The following is a 27774-nucleotide window of genomic DNA, read 5'->3' as shown; positions in this document are numbered from 1 at the left end:
GGTCTGGAGTTGGCAGACCCCTTAACATGTCCGGTATTATCCTTGATAGAGGTTTTATCTCTCAACTCTACTAAAAGCTGTACATGGTTCATGGAATGAAAATGTCCCGTTTGATGCTTGATATGGCAAATCATACGTGTGTCGAGGTAGAGAGACAAAATTCTCACCGGAGATAATACTGAACATGCCTACTTTAGACAGATGACTCTTCAAAAACGTTTTTCAAATTAGAAATTTTTCATATATAAGTAAACAGTCTTGAAAAAGAAATGATAATAATAAAGAAATCAGAAAACATTATTATGATCATAAAAGAGTAAACAACACATCATTTGAACAAGAAACAGAAAAAAGGAAAAAAAGATTCAGTTTCAATCTTCAAACACCCCCATTTTTATCAGCCATGGATGGTAACAGCTTCCCACAAGAAGTTCTTTGAAACACCACTATTGTTCACGTCCCTAGCTTCCATAGCAGCCATCTTCAATGTCCTAATCGTCAGTTCATTAGCTTCCCAAAAAGATAAACTCTTGTAAGGCAAATTATGTTTATTACAAAGATCCTTCACTAATGGTGCAACTTGTCTCAAATGACAACGAGGCAACCTAGGGAACAAATGATGTTCTAATTGAAATTGTAACCCACCAAAGAACCAATCCATCCATGGCGAACACGAAATATCCAACGTCCCGTTCGTCTGTTTCTCAAACCAATCGTTTCCGTTCGGCGGACTGACATAAACAGTCGCCGAGAAATGATTCAAACAGAATTGAACATGTTGAATTGATGTTACAACAAAACTTGTGAGAACAAACATAACCCTATGTGACCAATTCGGTAACCATGAAACTAAGCATGTCCAAAACACGATAATCCCCATTATGTTCAATGTTCTATCTTGTACCTTTCTTTTAGAAAACAATAGTAATAATGTTTGTATATATAAATTTACCCTTGCTACACACATGATAGGATAAAATGTCCAATGTTGGTAACTAATGAGAATTCGTGCCATATAATCAAACTCGAGTTTTCTACCGTAAAAAGAAGATGTTACCGAATTGAATAACCAAGATGAGACGGCAAAAACTGGGATATGTTGAAGATCGGGATCGCAATCTAAGCTATTACAAGCAATGTGATGAGCATTATGAGTCCATTTCCACCATGCAATGCTAATACCTGTTAAACAATTACCTGTTATAACTTGAACCAACTTGTTTCAACTATTAGAGATTAGTGATCCCGAAAAAGTAGCATGGAGATTCCATATTAAGAGTTAAATTGTATTTTGTCTATTTTCCTCAAAAGGTAAAATAGTCCTTATATATTAAATCAAAAAACAAATTGGTCATTTCTGTTAAAATTTTCATTCATTTTTATTGTTTAAAACTACCATGGTTGACAGAATTGTCAAACAGTTACACATGGAGTGTCATATGTACCTCATATTGATGTGTAAGGACTAATTTTTAACCGTAAAAATGGATAAAATTTTTAACAAAAATAATCGATTTGCTCTTTGATCTAACGAATAGGGATTAATTTGCTCATGTTTTAGTAAATACTAAGAGTCAGAATACATTTTTCCAGTGTTACTCAATAAATGAGCAAAACAGTCCCTACTCCCTATACATTAGATGAAATAGTAAATTGGTCCTTTCTAGTAAAAAAATCATTCATTTCTAGGTTAAAAATTGGCGTTGCTGATAAAATAACCAGACAGTTACACATGACGTGCCATGTGTACCTCATCTTGATATATAAAGACTAATTTTTAAAGGTAGAAATGAATAAAAATTTTAACAAAATGATCTAATGTGTAAAGATTATTGGTTTATTTTTAGCAGAGGGACAAAATGTAATCCAACTCTTAATATAAGAGTCTCCTCCACTAGATTAATTTTGTACGTTAGATCAAAGGGTAAATTAATTATTTTTAATAAAAATATTTCTACTGTTAAACGCTGACGTTGTTAACAGAATAACCAAATGTTATACATGATGTGATATTTGTGACTCATTATTAGGTATAAAAACTAATTTTTAAGAGTAAAAATTGATAAAAATTTTAACGCAAAAATTAATTTACTTCTCAAGAAATAATTTAAAGCTATAAGAAATAATTTAGTGCAAAATGAAATCCCGCCTCCATGCCCACTTTTACCCCCAAGCAATGCTAATGCCTGTTAAACAATTCCCTGTTATAAGTTGAACCAACTTGTTCCAACCATGACCAGACATTACAATGTAATGACCAGAATCATGGCCAATATAAGCACTTTGTATCCAAGCCATGCCTAACACCATAGCCGAACAGAGATGAACCCACAAGCTATTGCAACACAAAACGCCGTAAAACACGAAACCAAACATGGCGGCTACCGATGTTAATGTAAAAACAGCTGTGTGACCTTTGTTTTCAAACATGCCGGCTTTAGTGAATTCATGGATTAGGTTTCTATAATCTTTGGATACCTCAGAGACTTTGTAATCTTTTAGACGATAACCGGTGAAGAACTTGTTAAGGTATTGCCAAGCTGTGGCGGGATGATAAGCTGTGAATGCGTCAGTAACGTCTTTTCCGGCGAGATTTAAGAGTGGGGTTTCGCCGCCGGGATGGTATTTGGACCAATCGGAAACGTTGCAAACTTTGCCGTTGATGGAGACCCATAAATCTCCTGGCTTGTTGTGTTGTTCTAGCTGTTGAATGGTGATGTATTTTTTGTCACACTCCATTAATGAAAAAAAAACAGAGCTTTTTGTGTGTGTGTGTGTGTGTGTGTGTGTGTGGAGATTTTTTTGAAGGTTGTTTAATATTTATACATTTAACGGAGACAGTGTCATTTTTTGTACCGATAGAGGGTCAAAATTTCTTGCCAGTCCTTATACTTTCATAAAATTTGATATTTAATTTTTATGCTTAAAAATTAAAAATTAAATTCGGTTAATTTTTTAATTTAAAAATCTTAATTTAATCATGAGTTCACTACTCAAGGTTACTAATCTGTTAGTAACTTTACGTTTTGGTCACTCAACTTTAAAAAGTCATAAAATGATTACTGAACTATTCGAAAGTTTTTATTTAAGTAACCGTGCTATTTAGTTTTTTTTTAAAGATCGATTAACGAGCTTCAGGTGACTATTCAAAAATCGTACGGTAAATTAATACCCATCGACGAGTAGAACATAATTTAAATCCAAGTTAATCTGACGATCAGTATTGGAGAATCGAGATTGAAGAAAAAAGTTATTTCGCTTTTGGTTCACAAATTTGTGACGTTCAAAGTTGTTTCATGAAAAAAAAAACTAAACTATAAAAGAGAAGAGAAAGAAGAGCTTTCGATGAATGTAGGCGTAAAAACGAAGATTTAAATTAATTTTTATGATCATATTTAGTTTTTGATGTTTTTATATTAATTTTGAGTTTTGAATTTTAGCTTGAGATTTATTTTATGTCATTTAGATCTTATTAATTAAAATTTTAAAAGTTTTTTTCATAAATATTTTTTAAAAGAATTACTTTTTTAAATAGAAAAATATACAATAAGCCTTACGTAGCACTCTTTAAAAAAATTTCTATTGTATTTTTAAATTATTTTCAAAATTTTAAATATAAAATATTTATTTTTTACATCTTTAAAATGAAAATCATTATAAATTAAATAAGAAATAAAATTCGATTTTTTATTTTGTGAATAAAAATCATAAAAAAGCATGATATGGATCGGTTTTTAAATTTTTCTTTTTTTTTTCGACATGACGTCAATGAGATTTTGACTTGATGATAATGTCGAGATTCTAAGAACTTTGTGTTAAAATAATAAAAAATAAAAATTGAAACGAAAAAACTAAATTTGAAACTACTAAAATATAACAGCTTTGAGGCGTGTAGAACAATTTTTTCAAGGCTTTAAAATGTCTTCAAAATATAATAAAGCCCTCAACACTCCCAATAGAATAGTCAAAATGACTAACATAAAAGCCTTTTATATAAACGTATAATAAGTGTATCTTTTCATTAGACACCTGATATATCCTTTAATAAGATATCTTTTTATAGGGTTGTGTTGTTTTGAAAGTAACTTTATATGATAACTTTACGTACAAAAGTTACGTCTTTACAACACATTTATTCATTAGTAATTATAATTAGTTAAACATTTCTAGATAATAAAATATTATTACGGACCAACATTATAAACTACTAATACTTTGAGATCTTAGATTCAAGTGCTATCTTATTTTAATATTATGTGTATTGTTAGTCTATATTTTTCTACTTCGACATCTATATTTTTATTTTTACATTGTTTGATCTAAAGTTGTCCATGGGTTGGGTCGGCCCGAAAAATGTGCCTAAATTTTTATCCAATCCTGACCCAGATAAAAATGTTAAAACTTGGGTTCGACTCCACCCGCCTGTATTAATTTTTTTATATAAAAAATTAAAATATAATACATCAAAAAACACTAAAAAATTTAAAATAAATGTTTCCTAACAAATTTAAAAAAATCTTTATACTTAAAATAATACCAAGATAGGTGCAATTTAACAAGCAAATGCCTCTAAAATAGTAACAAAATTAACAATAAAACAAGAGTTATACAATATCAAAAAAATAAACAACAAAATAATCACAATATAATAGTGAAATGACAACAAAACAGTAGGAAAATAACAGCAAAACAATAGAAAAACAACAACAAAATAACAGTTTTTTTTTTTGCAAATTCAGGCCGAGCCAAAAAAACCTTATCTAAAACTCTTCCATTTTTTAAACAGAGACCTTGTTTTTTTTTTTTACCCAAATCAAATTTTCAAATAGACCTTTAAACTGAGCTGAGTGAGTTGACCCATGGACAAGTATAATCTAATCTATTGTAACTATATAAATATATTAATTTTAATGAATTCATTTCAAAAATAAAAATAAAATCACTTCATCATATTGAAAACCTTTGTATACCATTGATATTATCTCCCACATATTCTCAATACCCATAATTGGAAAATTAGAAGATGATGGTCCATGCTTTCAAAGGACACATTTTGGCCATTCCTTTCTTCTTTTTTTCCTTTTTGAAATTTATGATTTAAGGTTAAGTTTCATTATTGAAAAAATTACAACCGAATCAAATTAAGCTTTTTATCTCTATAATCACGTGAGATCCATGATAGAACAGTACAACAAAAGGCATAGCATTTGATTTTGATAGCAAAGGCCACGTTAAGAAAGATCTTTGACACGTTTTACCATCATCAGAGTCATAATGCAAAGTGGTCCATTTGTCATTGAATGGCTGTGATGAAGTAGGGACCATGGAGTCAGTAAACACCGCATCGCAAGACATTTATTAGTAATTGGTAATAATAGGCTTAATTTCATTCCTGCCCTCTGACTACTATTTAGATTTTCAATACTATGCAATTAACTTCCTTCCCAACCCTAACTAAACTCAAATTTAACATGGATTAAATTGTAAATAAATGTATTCCAGTTATATTAATAACTTAAATTTGACGGGTTTATAATTGTTTTTAACATGTTTGATCCAAACTGTCATGTAATAGCTACACACATATTTTAATTCGATCTACATAATTTAAAATTTTTTGACATAATTAACCCTGATAATACTCATTTAGAGGCAAAGCTAGAGTTTTTTTTAGCGGAGCTGAGAGAGCAAAATTCAATCTCGTATGTAAAATTTATAATTTTTTAACTGATTAAACTATAACCCAGGATCATAATTGAATTTTACTTTTTCATTGGAATAAAAACCAATAAAAATATGCATATGGTAAGATTTAAACCCGCGGCAATTGAATTAATAAAACATTAAATTTGTCACTCAACCAAAACTTCATTTTAATTTAACTTTTACATTTTTTTATTATGCACATTTTATTTTAATATCGTATATATTTCATGTGTTATTATTAATTAATTTCAAACCATACATTTCATTATTTATTGCATATTATTTTTACACACGCATATTTGTTTTAAGCACGTGGTTTTCACCTATATACGTGTGTGTGGCCAAATTTGCTCCACTTGATTTCAATTTTGATATAATGGAATAGTATCTTTTCTTCCTTTTTATCTTTGATATAGATGGTGGAATACTATTACGTAACAGTCGAGTGATAAGAAATTTAATATTTATTAAATAAAGTCTCGGTTTAAATTTTATGAATAAAAAAAAGGGTGTTGAAAGAAATTATGCTATATTTAAGGGTTCAAACGAATTAATTTAATTTATTTAAAATTAAAAACCGAAAATCTCAAACAATAAATTTATTATTCTTTTTTTTCTCTAAAAAATTACAAATATTTTAAAGAAAACGCTTAGGGGTTTAAACGAATCGAATCAACTCAATTTCGGATTTAGTTAAAATTCAATGTGACTACCAAAAACTGAAGGATGTCGGACAATAAAACCATTTGAATAGAAAAACCAAAATTGCTATAAATAATATAAACACCCATGAGATAAACATTTTTTAAAAATATAAACAGAAATAAGATATTTTTGCGCTTCGTTTAAAGGTGCGAATTTAGTTAAAATTAAATTCAGATAATAAAATTATTCGAATAAAAAAAAGCCGAAATTACTATAAATAATAAAAAATCATATGAAAAAGAATATTTTTAAAAAATCATAAACAAAAAGTGGACAATTTTTTAAACTATTTTTCTTATTTAATTTGTAGAAGTTATATATATTTTTCCTGATATCTTCTAAGCAAAGTTGGAATATATTAAAGATAAATGCCGTAACCATGATTATTTGGTGATTGTAGAATATCTGCGAGATAAGTCCTTTAAACTTTGTCAGATTTATAATTTCATCCTTATTTTATTTTAATTTATCTTTCAAAATTAATTTAACAAAAGCCAAATTATTTTTATTTCGAAATTAAGTTTTAAATTTTTTTATGTAGTTTAACTTATCTTATTTAATAATTTTTAAATATTTCATCTCAACCTACAAATCAAATCTGTGTTTTGAAATTATTTAAAATTAAAAATATTAGATATATATTATTTCATGATATTATAAATTTATTATATTATAATTCAAAAAATACAATCTAAAAGTGTTTTATAAAAAGAATAACCATCACTTAAAAGAAAGATTGGATAACGTGATATGAGATTGGAGATTTGAGTGCTTCACGTGTTTGTACTCCATTTATTCAAATTTCTTTTGATTAAAGATTAAATTCTTTTTTCATTTCTATCATTGTCAAACATCATATTAATTTTTGGGTAAATTGCATTGATAGTCACGCAACTATTAGTAATTTTTTTTACCATTCAATTATTAAAAGTTATAAAACAATCACCCAATTATTTTACTTTTTTCGTTTTTCATCACCAACTATTAAATTCATAATAGAAAGATAACTTGGCTAGGGGAGAGCAATTAGTTTAATCGATCGGTTTTTTTTTTAACCAACTTTACCAACTTTAACATGAGTAAACTGGATCAATCGACTTTCATTGAGAAAACCAACTAAATGATTTGTCGTAATTTGATAAATCGAATTAGGCTCTCTAGAACACTTTATGAGCTTGTTCTTAAGCAATTTACGAATCTTTTCTATGCTTTTTGTTGATTTTTAGTCTTTAGTACTAATGATAGTTTTTCTTTGATTTTAATCCTTTTTGGAGACCCAAATTGACAAATGGTGTCATTAGGAGCCTAATGATGTACTTGAGTTTGTGTAGGGGACAACGACGACCAATCCTTGAGGAAAACTACATCCGACGTGGGTGTTGCGACACTAAGCCTTCATCATCTTGAGGGAGCAAGACTTCGACAAGAAACCAACCTGGAGCAATCTACCAAGGATGTTGTGACGCCGAGGGTATTGTGTCGCGACACCAAGCCGAAGTCACGAATCCCAGCCATCAAAGTTGCGATACCATTGTCAATGGTTGAAGTGAATGAGCCAAGGCTAATGTTGATGATGTTGCGACATCGAAAACCCCCAAAGACAATATCGTGCCACTATCGAGGATGTCACGACACCAAAGCTTGGGTGTCACGACATGGAAGCTTGACGAGGTGAAAAATACTACAACGGTAGTTTTATGTCTAACATAAACACAAGTTAACCCATACACTCCAAGGGCATTTTTGTCAAGTTTTATGGTTAAATTGTGGTTCTATTAAAGACAATTTTGGTTGTCAAACTAAAATAGCCAACTTTATCATCCTTTTAGCTTAGTTTGTATTCTCTTCTCCATTTTTAGGTTTTAATTCTTTACCTTTCTCAGCTTAGTAGTTGTAGCTGGTAGTTTTCTTAGTTTTTATTGTAGCTTTTTACTTCTTTGCGTTTAGATAGAAAAACCCTACTTCATATTTTGATTTCCCTTTAAATCCTTTAATGGATTTAAGCTTTGTTAACTTTAAAAAGTGTAAAAATCTCAATTTAGTTGTGTTTTCTTCTTCATTGTTGTTGTTGTCATCTTCTACAAAAACTCCATCAAAATACCTTAAGTTTTTCTTAACCTTGCTTTTTATGCTTTCTTTAATGAATCATTTGAGCATATATTTGACTAATGATTGTGTGTTGATGATGGGTAGTAAGTAAATCTCATGGTGGTTGGTTGATGGAAAAGTTGCATGATTAGTTTTGGGGTTAATTACTAAATCGTAAAAAAAACTAGACTAAATCGAATAGAATTTAAAACCTAGAATTGACGTCTCTAGATGAACAATTAGATAGGTGAGATAGAAAGGAGATCCTATTGAGAACCAATTCGATCATCCTGATTTAGTTTAGTGAGATCGAGAGATAAACTAGACTAAATCGTCTAATTGAATAAATTGGTGACAAAAAGGTAAAATTGAACCAATTAGGAGGTTGAACCCTTTAGTTCCCTAATCCAAGAATTGATTAGTAGCATGGAAGTCAACTGACCACTTTATTTTTTTGAATTGATATTTGTACACTTTTGACTGTGTTGCTATTTAGTCCTTCTAAGTGTTAGATATTGTAATTAATCTTTGATGATGAGTTGTCGTACTATATCACTTAGCAAGTAGCTAGTTAGATTTCATATTTGCATGCATTCTCATTGTTAGTCATTTTATCACCCAATCTCTATTGGGTTCGATCCTAGGAATATTTTATATTCCATTGTAACACAAATATTACAATTGACCTGTCACACTTACATATAAGTTGTTTTAAACTTGATAATTTTGTGTTGATTCTTTGCCTTGGTGCACGCATGTCGAGGCATAGTCACCAAACCCAACCAACTTTGATTCAATTGACTTTTTGGGTTAACTGACATTGGGTTATTGGGTAAGGTTATATGGTTATACAGATTATATATTATAAAAAATAAATATATTTTAAATAATTTAAAAATAATATAAAATAAGTCAATTTTTCAACTAGTTCAGTTTTGAGATTCTAAAACCGATAATCGATATAATTAACCAATTAAATTGAGATAAAAACCAACCAACTTGCCCCACCCAACTAAACTGAAACAAAAAAAACCAAATTGGTCAGTTTTTCGGGTAAAATCGAAAATTGCTCTCCCCTAAACATGGTAACTTTTAAAATTGGCATAATAACAATTTTAACCCTAAACATTTACACATTATGTAATTTGATATTTTTTGTAGTTTTGTTTTTCTTTGTGACATTGAAGGTGAATTTAAAAAGAATGAGAAAAAAATTAAAATTATTTCATTGGATTTTTGGGTTTTTATGTTGTTGTTTTTTTGTATATTGTTTTATCAAATTTAGTTGATAATTTTTTTTAGCTTTTTAGGTGAAAGAGTTACAACAAAAAGTAAAAAAGTAAAAAGAAAAAAGAAGAGGGCCAAATTACACAATGTGTAAATGTTAAGGGTTAATTTTTCTAGAATCAAGACTACATTGACGCAATTTATAAACATTGAGGGTTAGAGTTACTATCATGCCAAATTTAAAAATTGTCACATCTTTTTTCCTTTAGCCGTTGGTAAAAAGAAAAAAAAGACAAAATCTAACAGTTGGGTGACTATTTTGTAACTTTTTATAATTATGTAACAAAAAAAAATATCAATAATTAGGTGGCTACCAATGTAGTTTACGCTTAACTTTTCTGGAGAACAGAGAACTTGCACTATTTTCTTAAATAAATTTTAGCTTACCTTACCTGAATTCGTAGTTAATTGTTTTTTTAAAGTTTGATAGTGTCACATACATAATGAACCTGTTATCTGATGTGATGAGATAATTGTGTGAAAAAAATACACCTACTTTGTTGAATAATCTAAGAGTTATCCTATTTTACTAAATAATGAGCTCATTTGTTAGATTTATCTATAAAAAGTTATTTTAATGTAATAGTTATATCTAAAAATATATTGAGCAATTTTTTATTAAATTTATTTATCTTTTATAGACATATAATACAATACAAATATAATTTAAAAATAATAAACTTTAAATACAATTCGGACTGTTATGACATAATTATAGCATTAAAGATAGCAATTAGAAAGAAAATAAAATAATTTATTATATTTAAATTTATTTTATTTGAATTAAAAAATAATTTTTATATTATTTTTATCCAATAAAAAATTTTAATTTATGAGGCAAAAATTTCAAAGAGTAATTTATTGTTAGCATTGATTTATATATATACTTGATTTGGTGGCATTAGAGGTGTGCTGGGTGGGTCGGGTCCAACCAAAAATTTAGGCCCGTTTATTAGGTCTAGTCCGAAAAATGTGCTTAAAATTTTGCACAAGCTTAACTCAGATAAAACTGCTAAAAGTATTAAAATAAATATTTCCCGACAAATTGAAAATAAATTTTAAAAAATATGTATACTTAAATAACGCTAAGATAGATGTAACTGAACAAGCAAATGCCTCTAAAATAATAACAAAATTAAGAATAAAACAAGTGTTATACAATATCCAAACAATAATAATAAAATAGTAGTAACATAATAGTGAAATGGTAGCAAAATGGAGAGAAAACAAGAAAATAGCATTAAAACAACAAAAAATAACATATTTTTTTGTCATTTTGTGAATTCAAGTCGGGTTGGGCCCGGGTAAAAAATGTCTTACTCGAGGCTCGACCTATTTTTTAAACGGGCCTTATTTTTTGCCTAAACCCATTTTCAAACTTATATTTTTATCCAAATTCTCCCACTTTTTAAATGGGTCCGACCTATGAACAGTTCTAGGTGGCATATTAAAAATTAACTTTTATTTTACTAAAGTTTAATTTTTTTAGTGTAATCATGGTCAAAGCTACTATTAAATAGCAATTAAAGAGTGGGGGAAATTAAAACATGCATTAATAGTGACACAGCCTCAGAGAAAGTACTAAACAACACACCGCAAAAAGGCTTCATTTCTATGTTTGTACAAATATGAAAATATATTATGATTAAAATGAAATGTTTATACTAACATGAATTATGTATATGATTTATTAAAAGAATCAAATCATACAATATATTTGTGAGTAAACTATTAAAATAGTCATTTTTGTTTGTCTCAAGTTATATTTTAGTAATTTATGTTTGAAATGTTACGTTTTAGTTATTTACGTTATCATGTTGTACCATTTTAGTCCCTAAGCCATTAATTGTTGTTAACAATGTAACAGTAAACTGACATGACACGTTAAATCATCATTTCAAACGAAAATTTTAGGTTAAATTATACAATTGCTCCCTATATTTTTTCGTTTTAAGTAAATTTAATTTTTTTTCTTTTATGTTTTTTTAACTTTCTTTTTTATTTATTTATTTTCCATTCTCTTCTGCTTCTCCCTCTATTTTCCTCCTTTCTCTATTTCTTTTAACGCAGAAAAACTAATTAAAAGGAAGATTAAATAGAATGTACAGGAAATATCCAATATCAAAATAAAAGTATAGGGACTAGTTTTAACAAATGGAAGACAAAAAAAAACTATATTAAAAAAATGAAGAAGTGAGGAAAATAGAGGGTAAATTATTTAAAATAAAAAAATATAGGGATCAATTGTATAATTTAACTTAAAATTTTCATTTATTCAATTTCTTAACACCCGATGGTAAGGCCCGTCATTAGAAGGAAAGAAAAGGAACCAGGAAAAATTAGAAAACAAAAATGTCAGAAGTGGGATTTGAACCCACGCCCTCTCACGAGGACCAGAACTTGAGTCTGGCGCCTTAGACCACTCGGCCATCCTGACTACTTGTGTAAAATCTTTCATATTAAAATATTTATTCCTTATCTTTTAGCTAACAGCTATGTATGTTAATTTGAATGTGGAAGCTAACAATTCCTCGCGAAGAAACTAAGTTTGTATCTGGATAGTCTTGATAATGGTATCATTGCGGAGGAGAGGATGGTGGAGAGAGTGCTAGTTTTGGGTTGATATATTTAACAAATTTAGTCCTAATATTTTTGTAAATATGTAAATGTTGAGGTTAAAATTGTTGATGTTTTTTTATAATGAAGTCCAAATTAACAAAATATGTAAACATTGAAAAGGACCAATCCGACTAAACATATATTTGCCTAAATTAAATACTCGAAAACAACACTAATAAAACATTCCCATATGAGCTTTGATTTGTAGCATATTCATCTCCAAGGCATCTACATGTCAATTTATGCTTGACAGGATTTTTATTGTCTTTAAATAATTGTTGAAATTTTATATTGATTTCAAAATTTAAAATATTTAAATTGAATCATCAAAATATCAATATTGTATTGATTAGATTTTTCTATCAACCTCGCCATTAGTTTGAGTGTTGAATGTTATCTCAGATCTAATGTGAAACATATTTAAAATATGTTAATTAAATCGCAAACATGTGTGTACTTAATGTGAGAGCTGCTTGAATTAAAAAGAAAAAAGAAAAAAGAAATACTCTCTTAAATGTTAATAGCATTGTATATTTTTTTAACACGTCAGAATTGAGTTGTCTATAAGCTTTAATCTTAATCGTTGATGTACTTTAGTCTGTACCGTTGAATTTGAGGAGACTCAACTATAAATAGAGGTCTTTCCCCCTCATTGTAAATCACTTCATTGAGTTATAGAATTCTTGAGAGCATTCACTCAAAACTTTCTCTCTTGTGCTTTTAGTTTTTCTGTGGCTTTATTTTTATATTTCAAAGTTTGTTCATCTTTGAGTTCTTCCGCTTTGCGTTGGTGCCTTGGAGGAATTTTAGTTGAACCCTCAATTGTTGGGAGTTAGGCTAACTTAGGCGTTTTTGGAGAGAAGAATTTGTTTAAGGCCGCACAGATTGCGAGACTAAAGTTCTAGCCTCGTGAGAGAAGGACATGGTTAAGACAATACAAGCGTTTTGAGGACTCAGTTAACAAAATTTAAAATTTAATGACCAATTTAGGATCTAGAATATAATTTGGAAATGTTTGGTTTAATTAAACTTAAGATTTAAGACATAATTTTAATGCTTTAACAATATACAAAACATACAATGTAAGACTCTTAAATTAATATTAATTTAACATTAACTTAAAACACCAAAAATTAGAAATATTTATCCTAATATAGATAAACATTAAAAACATAGTTAAAGAGATCAACTGGGGTGTTTGGCTAATAGATATCCATTTCACTCGAATCACTTTCAGAAACTTCGAGAACCTTTCAAACTATTTTCAAGGCATAAACAATATTGTTAGGGTAAGAATGGTCAAAATCACATCTTATCGTAGAATCACATTTGTCCACAACCTTAGCACTTACACTTTTTCCATTTCCACAAATATTGATATCTTTTAAACACCTCTTTCCGTGGTTATACCACCCGATCGAAAGTGCCTCTACAGGATCAATATCTGAGTGGTGTTGATTGTCACATTCTGATGGTCCACCGCCATCTCCACCAGCCTCGAAGTTGTTAATTGTCAATGTTGCTTTTGTACTACTTGAGACAAGTGGTAAAAACTTATACATCGTATATTACTTTCCATCCTTACAACAGTTTGCGCCATTTTCAAGATTACATTGCCTCGATAGAGGATTTTTCCCTCTAATCTTTCTACTAGGCCTGCATGTTTGAACTCCAACACTTGCAAAAATATAAAGAATGTAAAGGAGAATTATTTTCCCTCTTATCAAATTACATAATGGATTAGTGTTTATGTATAGTTTTGATATTTATCCTAAAAAGGTTTAGGTACTAATTTGAACCTTGAAGCCAAATTTAGGTACAAAATTGTATATTTACCCAAATGGCTAATATAGAAGGAAACTTGGACCTTTTGGACATGGCTCCTTGGGCCTGAAAGTCTTCTTACAACAAACAAGTGAAACCGAGAAAAAGGTTAAAATCTATAGTTAGTCCTTATATTTTAACATAATTTAAAATTTAGTCATTGTACTTAGAAAGTTAAAATATAATTCCTCCTATTTTTTTATTTAAAAATCTCAGTCCAGTCATTAAAATTGAAATTTTTTTCTATCAAATTTGTCAACTTAAAATTTTGATTAAACTATTCTTATATGATGTGACATATGATTGATAGAATATAAATATGTTGACAAGTTTTGACAAAAACTACAGACGACAATAATGATTAAATTAGGATTTTTAAATTGAAAATATAGGAAGATTTAATTATTATGTTTTAAAGTATAGGAACCAAATCTCAAATTCTATATAAGTATAGATACTAACAACACATTTTAAATAAAAAAGGGTTAAATCACTTTTTAGGGTTTGAACTTGGCAACTTTTCTCATATTGGAATCTGAATTTTTTTTATTCAAGTTAGACCCTGAACTTGGCAATTGTTCTTACATTGGGGCTTGAACTTTTTTTTGTTCAAGTTAGTTCTTGAAAATTAGACATGTCCCAAGGTCGGGTATCCCACTCGGCCCAATAGACCCAACCCAACTAAGGTCGAGCTTGGATAAGGATTTTTGCACATTGAGTCGGCCTGGCCCGGCCCAAATTCAATTTAAATAATAAAAAATATTTTAAAGTTTAAATTTATTTATAAAAATATATAAAATATCAAATAAAATATTTTTTTATTTTTTTTTATTTTTTAATAGTAAAATGGGATTTTGAGTGAGACAGGTCAACCTAAAAAGGAGCATGAGCTTAAAAATGTTTTTAGAAGTGAAAACATCTTTATTAAAAACCTTAAAAGTTCAAATACAATGTGAGAATAATTATCATATGAAAATGGAATATTTGTAAAGCCTAAACAAAAAATATTTAAACTCCAATGCGAGGATACCAAATTCAGATTGTGTAAGAATAATGATTATGTTGAGTTGCAAACTTTGATTTAACCTATTAAATCACTATAAACATTTACGTTTGAACTAACACAGTCTTAGGGTGAGTTTGGATGAGCGCTGCGTTTACCTGCGGTTAGTATAAAAATAGCGGTGGCGGTGAGATTAGATACTATAGCGATACTGTAGCGTGAGACAAAAAGTAAGCTAAACGTATTGCACCGCATCCAATCGCCCATCCAAACCCAATGTTAGTGGGTTCTAGTAATTCCAGATTTCTCCGGCTTTATCACCCTGACCTGGGCTGTCTTCTTTTGTTTCTTCTTCAAATCTCCATTACTTTCTACATTTCTCTGCTAATTTCTTGCTTATTCCCATTGTTTCATGTATAAAATACCACCCCTCTTCCCCATTAGCTCTTCAACCAGAAATATTCAGCAGACCCAAGTTGACTAAACAAAAAGAATCTCTCAAAACCATTCAGTTTAGTTTCTTCTTGTACCTACTGTTTGTTGATAAACAATGGCGGCCAAAGCCGAAGGAAAAGCAATCGGGATTGATCTCGGAACCACGTACAGTTGTGTTGGGGTGTGGCAAAATGATCGAGTGGAGATAATAGCCAACGATCAAGGCAACTGCACCACTCCTTACGTTGCCTTCACTGACACCGAGCGGCTTATTGGTGATGCAGCCAAGAACCAAGTCGCTATGAACCCTTCAAACACTGTGTTCGATGCTAAACGTCTCATTGGTCGTCGGTTCACTGACCCATCAGTGCAAAGCGATATGAAGCATTGGCCATTCAAGGTGGTTGCTGGTCCTGGTGATAAGCCAATGATTGTGGTTACTTATAAAAGTGAAGAGAAACAGTTTGCTGCAAAAGAGAGATCTTCAATGGTGTTAACTAAAATGAAGGAGGTTGCTGAGGCTTATTTGGGTCAAACTGTGAAAAATGCTGTTATTGCAGTCCCTGCTTATTTTAATGATTCACAAAGACAAGCTACAAAGAAGCTGGTGCCATTGCTGGACTTAAATGTTTTAAGGATCATCAATGAACCAACTGCTGCTGCTATTGCTTATGGTTTGGATAAGAAAGGTTCGAAATCTAGTGAAAACAATGTTTTGATCTTTGATCTCGGTGGGGGTACTTTTGATGTTTCATTGTTGACGATTGAAGAAGGGATCTTTGAAGTTAAAGCCACCGCCGGTGATACTCATCTCAGCGGCGAGGATTTTGATAATAGGTTGGTGAATCATTTTGTACAAGAGTTTAAAAGGAAGCAAAAAGAAGGATATTAGTAGTAATGCAAGGGCGTTGAGACGGCTAAGGACTGCTTGTGAAAGGGCGAAGAGGACATTGTCATCTACTGCTCAAACCACCATTGAAATTGATTCGTTATATGAAGGTATTGATTTTTATTCCACTATTACAAGAGCTAGGTTTGAAGAACTGAACATGGATTTGTTTAGGAAATGTATGGAACCTGTTGAGAAATGTCTTAAAGATTCTAAACTTGATAAGAGTCAAGTTAACGAGGTTGTTCTTGTCGGTGGGTCGACAAGGATTCCTAAAGTTCAACAACTTTTACAAGATTTCTTCAATGGTAAGGAACTTTGTAAGAGTATGAATCCTGATGAAGCAGCTGCTTATGGTGCTGCTGTACAAGCTGCTATTTTAAGTGGCGAAGGGGATGATAAAGTACAAGATTTGCTTCTTCTTGATGTTACACACTTACACCTCTTAATCTTGGTATTGAAACTGCCGGCGGTGTGATGACGGTGTTGATTCCGAGGAATACAATGATTCCGACTAAAAAGAACAGATTTTTTCTACTTATGCTGATAATCAACCGGGGGTTTTGATTAAAGTGTATGAAGGTGAAAGGGCAAGAACTAAAGACAATAACTTGCTCGGTAAATTTGAGCTGACCGGTATCCCACCGGCACCGAGAGGTGTGCCGCAAATCAATGTCTGTTTCGACATTGATGCAAATGGGATTTTGAACGTGTCTGCAGAAGACAAGACAGCAGGAGTGAAGAACAAGATCACAATAACTAATGATAAAGGAAGATTAAGTAAAGAAGAGATAGAAAGAATGGTACAAGAACCAGAGAGGTATAAAGCTGAGGATGAACAAGTGAAGAAGAAGGTTGAAGCTAAGAATGCACTTGAGAATTATGCTTATAATATGAGGAACACCATTAAAGATGACAAGATTGCTGGGAAGCTTGATCCATCAGATAAAGGGAAGATGGAGAAAGCCATTGATGAAACCATTGAATGGCTTGAACCAATTGGCTGAGGTTGATGAATTGGAAGACAAATTGAAGGAACTTGAAGGATTATGCAATCCCATTATTGCTAAGATGTACCAAGGTGGTGGTGGTGATGTGCCCATGGGTGGTGCTCAGGCTGGCTCTGGAGGCTCTGGTGCAGGACCCAAGATTGAAGAAGTGGATTAATTCTAGTTTACACCTTGTCATGCACATGAAATTTGATGGTGTTTTACCTCTGTTTTCCTTTGGTTGTACGCATGTATGTATCTATCTTTGGAGGTGACTTTGAGAGGGAAATAAAACGAATCATTGTAGATGTAAAAGCTTTTGCAACCAGTGTAAAAGTAAAATAATAAAATAGCCCCTAAATTATATTCTAATTATCAGATTGACCTTAATGTTTTTTTAGAATAATTTCAAATTTAGCCCTTCACGTTTTTATTTTTTTGTCAATCTTATTTGGAGTTACGGCTCTTGTTCACTTGTATGGAGCTTTGAAAGCTTCCTATTGATTAAAAAAAAATCACAAACGAAAAGAGGTTAAATTTTAATGATAGTCTTTGTATTTATCAATTTTGTGGATTTAATCCTTCTGTTTTTATACTATTTTGTTAGCTCCATCTCAAAATTAAGTATAACCACAAATTAAACCCTCAACTTTTACAATATTCTTTTTCCAATTTGGCCCCAACTCTTTTTCTATTTGGTCCTTACCTTCTATTTTTTGTCAAATTAAACAAATTCTACTAAAATTTAATAAAATTGGTAGAAATTACACAAGATATTGATGCGGTTAACTGTGTGACGGTTCACGTATATTTCATAGTTGTCATGTCATGTCATTATTTTATTTTATAAAATTATAAATGCTTCCAAAATTACAAAAAGTAAAATCTATTCAAAATTTTTAAAAATTTAAAAAAAAACTTTTAAAGTATATAAAAGTATCTCATCTACTATTCGAATTAGTCATTTTTAATCTTTTGGGTAGCTTTTCTTTAGCACTATTTCACATGTCACTATTTGGTTGTTTTGTTTTGTTATATATCGATACACATTAGTATATGCATATGGCATGTCATTTGATTAAAAAAAAAGTAAACCAAAAGAATGCTTTGAGTTGTTGGCAAGGGTTTAAGGTTTAGTTTGATAAGTATATTCTAATGTGTACCGCCACATAATAGTCAAATAATGACATATGAAAATGTAAAAGTCGTGCCATCATTTTTTAAACGGGGTTAATAAAAAGCGATTCTAATAATAAAATAAAGTGATTAAATTTATGTAATTTTTACATTTTTTTTCTTTTTAATCTTCTTTAATTTGGAAGAGTTTTCATTTAGTTTATAATTTTTGAAAAATTTTATATTATGATAAAATTCATTGCATTTATAGCATTGAACAACCTTTTTCTTTGGCCGTAAATTTCCCTCCTTTTATGTGAGTCTTCATTATTCCACTAAAATTTAATTGTACTCTCTTCTTAGAGAATCTGGTTATGGTATATATGAGCAAAGAGAATTGCTCATTCTGTTGTTTGTTTTACTATTGAAACAACCTTTTGAACATTGAAAGCAATGTTCTTTTCGGGTCTCATTTTGTTACGTTTTGCTTCCTTTAAATTCAACTCAAAAGGTTTTAAATGAACCAATTAACACATCCAACTCAAAGAGTGGTGATATCCTTTGCTTCCTCAATTGTTGTAACCTTCATTGCAGAGTGTTCCGACAAGGACCTTAGAACTTTTCTCACTAATAAGACAGAAAGCCTCATTAGAGATATCACATAACTTAGCATAAAATTCAGAAATAGACTCATATTCAAGCATTCTTAGATTCTCAAAACTGCTGGTTAAAAATTAAAGTTTTGACATGCGCACTGTATTATTTCCTTTATGTTGGTTTTGCAAGATTGTCCATTCCTCCTTAGCAAATTCACACACAAAAATTACTTTAAGTTGATCCAAGTCAACTACACTAAATATGACATTTAGAGCTTGTGAATTTCCATGAGCAGCCTTTTTTATATTTAGCAACGAATTTTCTTCTTTCTTTGGGATATATGATGCCATCAGCAACAGTCACAATAAGTCGAGTCCACCTTTCTTCAAAAGCTTCCTAGGCAACTTCATTAATAAAAATGATGAAAATCCTCATGCAAGCCTTCCAATATGCATAATTTTCTTAACCAAGTAGCAACAAGGTCTAGTAATTGAACTACGTTCCTTTATGGATTTTATGGTTGTAAATCAAACTGAGGATCACGTTTAAACAACTGTTGATGCCCGCTTTGATACCAATTGAAAAAGCACAAGTTAGTTTGCTCCTTGTCCTAAAAAGATGTCCTAATTGATATTCAAACAAAAGTTAGAACTTTCCTAACTCAATATCCCAACTGATGTTCAGAGAAAAGTTGGAAGAAGATAATTTAAAGTAAGCAATAAAAGAATGTGGAATAGGTGGATCAACAATCGTACGTTTGTAGAGCCTTACTCAATGAATGATTTCATTCAACAATCATTCAGATCACTTATTGTCTGGATTAATAATTACCACAATTGTTACAATCCACTCACCCAAAACCTCACTTACAAATTTCAATAACTCTCTAATAAAATGCCTAATACAAGAGTGCAAAAGTACAAATCAAAATATTAATAAAACACTGTACAAAAGCACCCAAAATGCACTCGATAGCCACTCAAGATGTAGTTTACCAACAACCTATATATAGGCTAATACAAAAACTCTTCAAGCATCTTTTTGATAAGCTTAAAATAATAAGTTAATAGTTGAATTTATCTCTTGAATTATATTGAATATTTATCTCATAACTTTCTTCATATCCAAGTAAAATAGCGAGTTTGATCTCCAAATAAAATGATAAGGTATGAGATGATCAAATTGATCCTTCCTCCTCTTCCTTTCCAAATTCGATCAGCATCATTAGGGATAGAACAAAGCATGGCCTAGGGATCGTTTGCTGATAGTGTAACACATCATGAAGATTAAAGTCAAAAATGTCAATTTTATATTGCACATAGGCTATCTTAAAGGCACGTCCAGACTATTGTCTAAGGGTTTGTCCAGACAGTTGCTCAAATAAGGGATAGAACATGGTAACAAAACAAGCAGATCAAAGAGTTGTTTGAATATAAGGAGAAACTTAAGAGATGGTATAGCTGAGGTCCCAACGCAAAGTATTATTGTTTCATCATTTTATAAAACATAAAATGTATGACTTTTTACATTATTATTAATTTTAACGTTATAAATCATAAAACATAAGAAGTTTTTATTCAACTGCAAACATAAATTAAAAATATGGTCAAAGAGATCAATTGGTGTCCGACCAGTAGATATCCATTAAGCCCCAATCATTTTCAGGAACTCCAAGAGCTTTCCAAACTGCTTTCGAGGCATCAACAATGTTGTTAGGACAAGGAGGCTGGTAACCATGTTCCGAATCACATCCCCTTGTAGAATCACATTCATCCACGACTTTAGCCTTCACGCTTTTTCCATTTCCATGGATTTTGATATACTTCAAACACCTCTTTTTGTTTTTAAACCACCCGGTCGAAAGTGCCACTACAGGCTCATCATCCGAGTGGTAATGGTTGTCACATTCCGATGGTCCGCCTCCATCCCCACCAGCTACGAAGCTGTTAATTGTCAACTTTGCTTTTGTATGGCTCGACACAGGTGGTGAACATTTATACGTTGTGTAAAACTTTCCGTCTTCACAACAATTATCATCGCATTGCCCCGGCGGAGGCTTTTTCCCTCTAAGCTTGCCACTGGGTTTGCAAGTATCTGCTTCAACCATCAAACAATCTATGATAATTAAAACAAAGCAAATGATAAGAAAAACAGTGGGAAATCCCTTGATAATATTCATCTTGAATTTCTTTTGTTAAATCTTTGTTGATTGTTGTCAAAGAACATGAAGATGTGGGGGTTTTATATAGAAAACAATCCTCACAATTTTAAAGTGATTTTATCAAAAGTATCGCAAGTAGGTGAACAATGTGTCACTGAGGGTTAAATTTTGCCTCATTTACGTGGTTAGAATCATAATAAAGTTAAAACATCAATAAATCTTGTTTTTAATATAACAATGTTCAACAATATGCCTCCACGTATATAAGTAACAAGGCTCATATCTTGTTTCTATGTTAAAGTTTGGAATTTTTTAAAATTTTAAGCAAGTGAATTAGGAGAAATTATTTTATGATCATGATCTATTTATGGGTCGGGGTCATTCGGTTCAATTCGAAGGTCCGCCTAAAAAGTGAGAGGATTTGGTAAAGATATATACCTTAAAAATAGACTTGAGCACAAAAGATAATGCCCGTTTAGAAAACGAGTCAAGCCCCGAGTAAAGCTTTTCTGACCTGAGCCCAGCCCGAATTTGCTATTATTTTTTTGTTGTTTTCTCACTATTTTGCTACCATTTCACTATTATGTTGCTACTATTTTGATGTTATTGTATAACTCTTGTTTTATTGTTAATTTTGTTACTATTTTAGGGGCATTTACTTGTTAAGTTCCACTTATTTTAGTGTTATTTAAGTATACATGTTTTTTTAATTTGTTGGGAAACATTTATTGTAATATTTTTAGTATTTTTGATGTATTATACATTTTTAAAAAATATATAAAAAAATTTAATACGGCCAGGCTAGGCTTGGGTTTTAGCATTTTTATTTGGTCCGAGCTTGGGAAAAATTTTAGGCCCATTTTTTAGGACCGGTCGAGCCCAAGTCTAGCAAACGGGCCTAAAAATTTTGCTGGGCCCGGCCCATGGACACCTCTATCACCAACTCGAACCTCATTTGGTTTAATTTTGAATTTCATTCTTCTATTTTATAAAAATTAAGAAGTTAATCCCTTCAATTTGTCAAAACTTGGTCTTCGCACATTATAAAAACTGATAAATTAGTCAAGTTGTTGGTAAACACGTGAACTTGAACCACTTATTTTTGTTAATTTATTGCATATAAATTATTAAACTATTGATTTTTGTTAATTTCTTGCATATAAATTGTTGAACCGTTGGTTTTCAAGTTAGATATTTAATAAGAATGTTTAGCATGGTTACCCAATTGGACTAACTCCTCATTTTTCGTAAAGTAGGATATTAAATTTTGAAAAACTAAAGTTGAGGGACTAATTTGTCAATTTTTGTAACCTAAAGTGGATGAAAATCTGAATTTAAACCATTCAGTTAATAAGATAGATTAGAATCTAACTGTATATTAGCCAAAATTGCTAGTTAGATTCTTTTATTCCTTTTTGGATTTTAATATGAAATAACCGAGGCATCTACCTGTCCTTACATGCTTTTGCCTAATTCAATTAAGGTTAAAATTTTGTCTATAGTCCCTATACTTTTCAAAAATTAATAATTTTGTCCCTATATTTGTATTTCTAGAATCTAGCCTTTCTATTTTTCAGATTTCAAAATTTAAGTCCAACTGTTAACAATATTTTTTTTTGTTAAATTTGTTGTTGTGACATTTTGAAATATAAAAAACTACTCACTTGGTAGTCATGTAATTAAAAAAGATGTTTTAATTAACCTAAATTCAAAAAAATTAAAAGTATTAATAATTGAACCTGAATTTTGAAATCTAAAAAGTATAGGGGCTAAATTCTTAGAAATACAAGTATAGAGATAAAATTCATGATTTTTGAAAAGTACAAGGACTATAGACATATTTTAGCCTTCAATTAAATTGGTTTGGGCTGGCTTTTGGTTACCCTTATTCCCCATGCAACAAAGGAACATAATAGGAGCTAGGTTTGGAAATTTTACCTTAGGATCCCAAACTTTTTGAAAATTTTCCTTTTATATATATAAAGGCCTCCTAAAAAATTTGGGGAATTTGCATTTATGGCTCCAAAAAATTGAAAATTCTCTTAAGTGTATAGAAGGGAACTTGGCTCCTTCAGCCTGAAATTCATCTTCCAGCAAACAACCAAGTGAAACTGACAAAAAGATGTAATAACTATTGTACAGGTCCATTTTGACCTAACCCTTTTCAACCCACCTAAACACTAGCCCAATACCCCAAAATCAGCAACCCAAAGCCCAATAACCTAACCCTAGCCCAAAAAGAGAAAAACAAATCAGAAAATAAAACCCTAGCCCCTAACCAAGTGGCGCCGCACCCTATTCCTAGCCACTGCCACCGCCGCATGTCACCGTTCACCTACCACTGTCCCATCACCCACTTGCCGCCAATAATTACCTGCAACAAAGAAGCACACACACAAGCAGCAACAATAGAGCAAAAAGATAGAAACGAAATATGTGTAAAAGGCTATATAAAAAGCCATTTCTTGAACGAAAAGGGGGCTCTCGGTTTATCGGTATTTTCTACGAGATTTTTGGGGTTCTCTTCTTCCGTTTTTGTAACAAAAAAACAGATATCAATAAAAAATTTTAAGTTTCAAGGTGATTTTCGTTTTGCATTTCTTTTCTTTTTTAAATCTTTTTGTTATTATTTATTTTCTAGGAAAACAGTTTACATTTAAATATATATATATAAAGAGGAAAGTATAAAAAAAATTTAACCTTTTTTCTGAATTTTTCGGCCACCGTGTACGGTGGCCGGCGTGACGGCGTCGACGGCGACTCTTCTCGCCGGATTCTGGGCTATGGACTGGAGGGGGGAGAGGATTTTTTTTAAGAGAATTTTTTTTCTTTGAAAGAGCTGAAAATGAAGTTAAATAAAAAAAACTATGATTTATAAAGGCATATAAAACGGCGCCGTTTTAGGCCCTAGCTCCAGGCGCCAAAACGACGCCGTTTAGGAGCCGACCCGATCCGCCCGACCCTCTCCAGGCTAGGATCCGCGTGTTTTTGAGCGGAAGGGCTAATTTCGCTTTCAGCCCTTCCGCTTTTAAATGATCTTGCAATCAAGTTCTTTTGTTTTTTTAAATTTTTCCCTGTAATCTATTTTGCTTTACAATCTGGTCCACCCTGAGGCTGTGCGTTTTGGAGGGACAGGATTATTTCCCATTTGGTCCCTCCTTGTTATTCGCACGTTCATTGTCGTCCTCCCCCTTTATTTTATTTACGATTTGACCCCAAATGTTATTTTTTTAATTCAATCTAGCCCTCTGTTTGTATTTAGGTTATTTTGTTATTATTATTTTATTATTATTATTATATTTACACTTATATTTATTTTTATGAATCTTAGATATATGTGATATATTATTTTCATGTAATTGCTTACATATGTATATATATACTTATATATATTTTTTATCTATGCATACATAAATACTCATTTTATATATATTTATATATGTATATTTATATTTTTTCTCACGAATATGTATATACTTACTTCCATATATATATATATATTTATATAATATTTTTAAAACAAGTGCATATGTTTTATTTTATAATTTCAAAGTATATATATATGTATATTCACGTGAATACATTTACATAATATATTTATACGTACATATTTTTTAGTTTTTATAAATATATATATACACATACTTACATATTTTATATATGTACTTACATATATCTTTTTTACATTTTTATAATTCTATTCATTTTCTTTATTTATTTATTCATTTACACTCTTATTATTATTTTGAATGAATGATTTAATTTTATTCGTTTTTATATTTTACTTGTGTGGATGTTATAGGTTTGATTTTATTTTATATTGTTGCTATAATACTTTTGCGTGCATTATGATTTTACCATGCATAACAATAATGTAATTTGCTTTCGCATTTTTTGTTACGATTTTCGTGTTTTATTATACTCGATTTAACAAAATTTGTTTTGAATAAATAATACTTCGTGTTTAGATTCGAGAGGATCGTACCCTAACTTACTGGGTTTCGATTTTCACGATAAATCTAAATGCACGAATCTTTTAAACTCAAATTTTAAATGATCTAGGGATTAAAAAATCACGTCCTAACTTACTGGTCGTGATCTCATTTTTAAATCCGAGATGGCTAAAATATCTTTTAAAGAAGCATTTTTCATTCACGTATCGGGAATTTGAGACATTGTAGTCTAACTTACTGGATATGATTATCTTTCTCGATTAACGTGAAATATACTTCTTATCCCAAAAATTTTCATTTTAATACAAGGATCGTGTTTTTAATTTTTTCAAGTTCTCAATTTTCGACATCAAGACATTAGATAATCAACTAGGTACCAATTTTGAGCGTATCGAGGGTGCTAATCCTTCCTCGTGCGTAACCGACTCCCGAACCCGTTTTTCTGAATTTCGTGGACCAAACTTGTTGTTTTAATAAAATCAAATCATTTATTAAAAACAACCACTTTTCGAGGTGATCCGATCACACCTCATCAAAAAGGATTGGTGGCGACTCTCATTTTCGTTTTCATTTTCCAAAACCCAAGTCGACCCCGTTTTTCATCCAAAAAAATGGTGTCAACAGCTTGGCGACTCCACTGGGGAACCAAAATAAGAGAGTCAAGCCACGAGTTGATTATTTTTTGTCTTTTTGTCAAAAGTTGAAAATTTGATTTAAATATACGATCCTCTCATTGCATTTCATTTGTTTTGAGTTATAGTTTTCATCATGTTTTATATTTTAAATTTTTTTATGCCTTTCTGCATTGCATTGCATGACCGTTGGTCACACCTTCTTAAGTGGGAGTGAGAAGCTAGTCCTTCGTGAGCTTTTCACCTCCGTGCAGGATAGTGGATCACTTTCGGGATACATTCATACCTATGTCTTCGTGAGATTTTCATCTCCGTGCAGCCATAGAGAAATGTATTCCCCTGAACCGAACTCGGTCCGTATGAGCCTATAATGGGTGAGGATCGAGGAATCTGCTGGTTCGGGTACCCTTACTTTAGAACCAAACCTCATGTAGTGAACCTTAGAAGCCCACCCTAGATAGAACCACTTCGAACCCCTATTATTCACCCGAATAGGTATTCTATTTATTCCTGCTTGCTTCTGTTTTATACTAACCTGTTGTCTTTTTTGTTATGATTGCATTGCATTTTCATCATAAAAAGAGAAGTTGGTTCACGTTCGGTTGTTAAATAGAGAGCTTGTCATAAGGAAATGAGTTTCTTGATAAAGTGGGTAATAATACGGTTGTCCGAATATGTTCCGAGAAAACACAACAAAAGAAGGATAATAGTTAAATGGAGGACTACACGACTATTGCTCCGTTGCCTGAGGATTCAAGATGACAAAGATTATTCGAGAGCCGCTGAACTTTCTTAAAGAGAAGCCATGAGCATCACAAGGATAAGCGAGCAACGAGTCGAGGCTCGGATCAAGCAAAAGGGAGATAGAAGAGACATTCCTTTTGAAGAGTTCGTGAGATTTATCTTAACGCTCGAATGAAGAAAAGGATCGTTGACTTGGAATATAAGGGCAAAACCGTATATATATATCTGCTTTATGAAAAGAGATTTGTTTTCTAGTAAAGTTCTTCTAATAGAATTGAATAAAAAATCAACGTCTCTTTTTTGCATTCATTTCATGCATTTGCATTACATTGCATCATATGCATTAGATTTTCACGAAGTGACCCTAATTAAATAAAATTATTTCAGTTAATCTGGACAACCAACACCCCTACGAAACTCGAGCGAAATTGAAGAGCATGGATCAAAGATTAGAAAAACTTGAACAGCTCCAAAGAGATATGCAAGATCAGATGCAAGAGCGTCAGGAAAAGATTCAGCGAGATATGGCAGAAAAGATACGGAAATCTCAGAATGACATGATGGCAACGTTAACACAGTTGTTGAAAGGAGGAAATGACAAGGGAAAAGACCCTGTAGTTAATGATGAAGAGGGAAATAATGATGAACTCCTTTACCCTCTAGGCTTTACTCCTCTGCACGCGCATACTCAAGTTGAGCAGTACCCACAAAAATCCTCTGTTACGATCAGACCCCAGTAGTTTCAGACGGGTCCTTCAATGCCAATGAACTTTCAAATTGGAATAGGTAATAATCCCGGAGAGAATCCTACCAATCTCATGGTTCCTGATCTCAATGATGTGGCAGAGGTGGAGAAAGCGAAAATGGATCTGTCGAAGCAATTAGAGGACCGGTGTAAATCGCTAAAAAAGAAGTTTAAAGCCATGGAAAGTGCTGATTACCATCGAGGAATGGATGCTAAAGATTTGAGCTTGGTACCCGATTTGGTTCTCCTCCCAAATTTAAGATGCCGAAGTTTGAGAAATA

At 31.3% G+C, this 27774-nt stretch overlaps 3 protein-coding genes, 1 non-coding gene and 1 pseudogene across 4 annotated transcripts; 1 reads left to right on the top strand and 4 right to left on the bottom strand.

The window, feature by feature from the left end:
* Nucleotides 1-12: 12 nt before the first annotated feature.
* Nucleotides 13-2782, bottom strand: LOC107942959 (delta(8)-fatty-acid desaturase 2). Its single transcript, XM_016876695.2, has 2 exons — nucleotides 2187-2782; nucleotides 13-1182 (listed from the first exon to the last, which is right to left on the bottom strand). The coding sequence occupies exons 1-2, from the start codon at nucleotides 2737-2739 to the stop codon at nucleotides 398-400; spliced, it is 1338 nt and encodes a 445-aa protein (XP_016732184.1). The 5' UTR covers nucleotides 2740-2782; the 3' UTR covers nucleotides 13-397.
* Nucleotides 2783-12139: 9357 nt separating this feature from the next.
* Nucleotides 12140-12223, bottom strand: TRNAL-CAA (transfer RNA leucine (anticodon CAA)). Its single transcript has one exon. It is a non-coding gene; the product is annotated as a tRNA-Leu (tRNA).
* Nucleotides 12224-13658: 1435 nt separating this feature from the next.
* Nucleotides 13659-13967, bottom strand: LOC107942957 (putative ripening-related protein 2). The gene has a single exon (XM_041107995.1). The coding sequence runs from the start codon at nucleotides 13965-13967 to the stop codon at nucleotides 13659-13661; it is 309 nt and encodes a 102-aa protein (XP_040963929.1).
* Nucleotides 13968-15782: 1815 nt separating this feature from the next.
* On the top strand, nucleotides 15783-17723 carry LOC107942960 (heat shock cognate 70 kDa protein-like; annotated as a pseudogene).
* A 3008-nt stretch (nucleotides 17724-20731) lies between these two features.
* Nucleotides 20732-21457, bottom strand: LOC121203223 (putative ripening-related protein 1). Its single transcript, XM_041106705.1, has one exon. The coding sequence runs from the start codon at nucleotides 21435-21437 to the stop codon at nucleotides 20874-20876; it is 564 nt and encodes a 187-aa protein (XP_040962639.1). The 5' UTR covers nucleotides 21438-21457; the 3' UTR covers nucleotides 20732-20873.
* Nucleotides 21458-27774: the final 6317 nt, after the last annotated feature.

This window comes from Gossypium hirsutum, chromosome D12, assembly GCF_007990345.1.
Source record: "Gossypium hirsutum isolate 1008001.06 chromosome D12, Gossypium_hirsutum_v2.1, whole genome shotgun sequence".
Taxonomy (NCBI): domain Eukaryota; kingdom Viridiplantae; phylum Streptophyta; class Magnoliopsida; order Malvales; family Malvaceae; genus Gossypium; species Gossypium hirsutum.
This window is presented reverse-complemented; position numbering and strand designations above follow the sequence as displayed.

Excerpts from the sequence above, each read along its gene's own strand:
- LOC107942959 (XM_016876695.2), bottom strand. The coding sequence starts at position 2,739 with ATGGAGTGTGACAAAAAATACATCACCATTCAACAGCTAGAACAACAC. Across the intron at positions 1,183-2,186 it reads AACAGGGAATTGTTTAACAG|GTATTAGCATTGCATGGTGG; the intron begins GCATTAGCATTG and ends ATTGTTTAACAG.
- LOC107942957 (XM_041107995.1), bottom strand. The coding sequence starts at position 13,967 with ATGTATAAGTTTTTACCACTTGTCTCAAGTAGTACAAAAGCAACATTG.
- LOC121203223 (XM_041106705.1), bottom strand. The coding sequence starts at position 21,437 with ATGAATATTATCAAGGGATTTCCCACTGTTTTTCTTATCATTTGCTTT.